Genomic DNA, 3,198 nt, shown 5'->3' with positions numbered 1-3,198 from the left:
AAAATGGTAATACGTGTTCATATTAAGTTACCAACTGATCTGTGAAAAGAAATTCTAACTCAATTACTACGCACTATCTTATTACCTCCGATGGGATGCTGAACTACATTGCGTACACACACAAAGAAGTTTCCTGTTTGGATATGCATGCGGAGTCACCAACGTGCCGGTCAAAGTCAAGAGAAACTAAAACTGAAGAGCCATCAAGCACGTTAAATTGAGTAAGATTCTCCCATGCATGAACAACATAGCCATGAAGAACTCAGCAGCCATCATCTCCAGCACGAAAAAAAAAACCCCATCATCTCCACCCCTATATAATAAGCATCCCCAACCCCGGCGTTTCCTTCATCATTCGGTACACACCATATCGTACGCATTTCCATCAATACCCATTGCCCATTGCAAATTAGCTACGTACTCTCACCCACAAAACGACTCAACAACCAGCTATAGCTTCTTGCAAAGTGCTCGACCACATGGGTTTTGACAACAGAGCCGACTTGGCCTCCGGCCATGGCCACACCGTCTGCGTCACCGGAGCCAGCGGTTTCATCGCATCCTGGCTTGTGAAGCTCCTCCTTGAGAAAGGCTACACCGTGCGCGGCACTGTCAGGAACCCAGGTCTATGCTCAAACAACTTGAGCAACATATACATGACATTGCCATTTTTGCTCATTTAATTTATACTACTTTGGCCCTGTCACGTTCTGCCAAACAAGCAAATGCCCACACATCAGCATATATGTCATAACCAAATTAATGATCTCATTGGTGGATCGTTATCGTTTGGTTCAGATGATGCCGCAAAGAACGCGCACCTGAAATCGTTGGATGGAGCGGCGGAGCGGCTAACGCTGTTGCGTGCAGACCTGCTGGACAAGGAGAGCCTCACCGCCGCGTTCCGAGGCTGCGAGGGCATCTTCCACACCGCCTCCCCCGTCACCGACGACCCGGTAATTAACTGTCTGCTCCATCCCAACTAGTACATCATTACCCCGAAAGTCTTTAGTCCAAACTACATATCGAGTGTGGTAGAAAATTAAAGACACTAGAGCATATGTTATTATGTAACTGATGGTCAACATTGAAATGCAGGAGAAAATGATCGAGCCGGCAGTGAACGGGACGCAGAACGTGATCAATGCCGCCGCGGACGTCGGCAGCGTCCGGCGTGTGGTGTTCACCTCGTCGATCGGCGCAGCGTACATGGATCCTCGCCACGGTCCCGACGCAGAGGTAGACGAGACGTGCTGGAGCGACCTCGACTACTGCAAGAACACCAAGGTTCATAATCAGCTCTCTCCCTGTCACTTACATTGCCGCCGTGCTACATATATTGTCTAACTGACAAGTAGAGATTCGAGCTAACATCCACATGTTTTACAGAACTGGTACTGCTACGCGAAGACGGTGGCGGAGCAGGCGGCATGGGAGCTCGCCAAGCAGCAGCGGGTGGACCTCGTTGTCGTGAACCCGTCGCTGGTGCTCGGCCCGCTGCTGCAGCAGTCGATCAACGCCAGCACGTGGCACGTCCTCAAGTACCTCGACGGCTCGGTGCAGACGTACGCCGACGCGGCGCAGGCGTACGTGCACGTTCGCGACGTCGCCGACGCGCACGCCCGCGTGTACGAAGAGCCCGGCGCGAGCGGACGGTACCTTTGCGCCGGGCGCACGCTGCACCGCGGCGAGGTGTGCCGCATCCTTGCCAAGATGTTTCCAGAATACCCAGTGCCTAACGAGTGCAAGGGCGGCGCGGGCGAGACCAACAAAGGGTGCCGGTTCAGCAGCCGGCGGCTGAACGAGCTCGGCGTCGGGGTGACGCCGGCGAGCCTCTGCCTGTACGATACGGTCAGCAGCCTCCAGGACAAGGGCCTCCTTCCACGTCGCACCGCCGCTGTAGTTGATCCTTCTGTCATCCCGTGAAGTACTTTTGCTATCTGCACGGCAAAGCCAACCACCTACGTGCGCATATAGAAGTTGTACATTCTGTATTTCTTTTTTCCTTTTTCACTTCTTCTCATTTATAGACATGTTTTCAGACCAAAATGTACTCCACGAAATAAAATAAGGCTGGATACATGCTTGTGCTTTCTCTCAAAAAATCCCGTTGTTGCTTGTCAGATAGAGTACTCCAGTGAGAGTTCGTTTTCACTTATACTCCAACGCTCTTCCTCGTGTTCTTTTGGCTGCAATTATTTTATTTTAATCGTACTTGCCAGAATTCAAACTCGAGATCTTCGCCCTGAGTTGCATGTACCAACCAGTTCAACCCAAAAGCTAAAACTGATAAGGAAATGTGGGCAATACACTTTTAGTCCAACAAGGCACATTATCGGTATAAGAGCATCTCCACCAGTCTCCTTTTCCCCAATCCAACTACCGTATTGGGAGTCCTTGTAAAAAAACTAGTACTCCATCAGGTCCCCTTTACCTTTCCCTTTTCTTAGTAATTATTAGGACAAACTAATAATTCACCCCAACTCTTCCAAAATAAAGGTGGAGCTTTAACTCTCCCAATATGGTAGTTGCACTGGGATGAGATTTATTGAAAACTACAAAAGCAATTGTCCCAAAAATAATGAATGAGATATTGGGATATCATTGGGAAATATTTATTGAAGAAGTGCTGGAGATTTTCCAAAGGTGAATCCCCTACCAGTTGCTGCAAAAATTTGAGAGAGATGGAAAGTTTCTTATTTTTTTGAAACGAACTGGGCAAGAGAACCACCAACTATATTAAAAAGAAGATGAGACTCCAGATTGGGTAATACAACAAATGATAAAAATAAGAAAATCAACAAGAGCCCAACCCCAAACAATCCAATAAACACGCACTGCACCACTCAAAAGAATACAAACTTCAAGTCACTATTCCAACTCGACGCACCAACCAGCCATCACAAACTCCACAACTCAACATCACCATCGGTCGCCGCTTGTCTACTACATCAGGTGCTAGGAGCATGCATGGGTGGCATGAGCTTATATCACTGACCTCAAATAGCTACATGTACCTCTACCTCTAATAGATCATCAACATCCTCCCCAACCATGCCGATTAGGACATTAATCATTGCCATGGCCTCGCCATCATCAAGGTTGAAGATCTCATTCAAAGCAAAGGTAACCTCCACTAGTAGGGACCATTGAACATGGCAAGACACTCTTGCACTATAGCCTCAATTGGTTGAGGCT

General features: G+C 48.3%; 1 protein-coding gene across 1 annotated transcript; it reads left to right on the top strand.

Moving 5' to 3' along the window:
- The first annotated feature begins 201 nt into the window (after positions 1–201).
- LOC117861494 (cinnamoyl-CoA reductase 1) lies at positions 202–2,095 on the top strand. The gene is made up of 4 exons (XM_034745060.2): positions 202–624; positions 799–956; positions 1,099–1,287; positions 1,390–2,095. The coding sequence occupies exons 1-4, from the start codon at positions 480–482 to the stop codon at positions 1,924–1,926; spliced, it is 1,029 nt and encodes a 342-aa protein (XP_034600951.1). The 5' UTR covers positions 202–479; the 3' UTR covers positions 1,927–2,095.
- Positions 2,096–3,198: the final 1,103 nt, after the last annotated feature.

The sequence above is a fragment of the Setaria viridis genome, chromosome 6 (assembly GCF_005286985.2).
Source record: "Setaria viridis chromosome 6, Setaria_viridis_v4.0, whole genome shotgun sequence".
NCBI lineage: Eukaryota > Viridiplantae > Streptophyta > Magnoliopsida > Poales > Poaceae > Setaria > Setaria viridis.
Note: the sequence above shows the minus strand (reverse complement) of the source record. Positions and strands in the feature narration are given on the sequence as shown.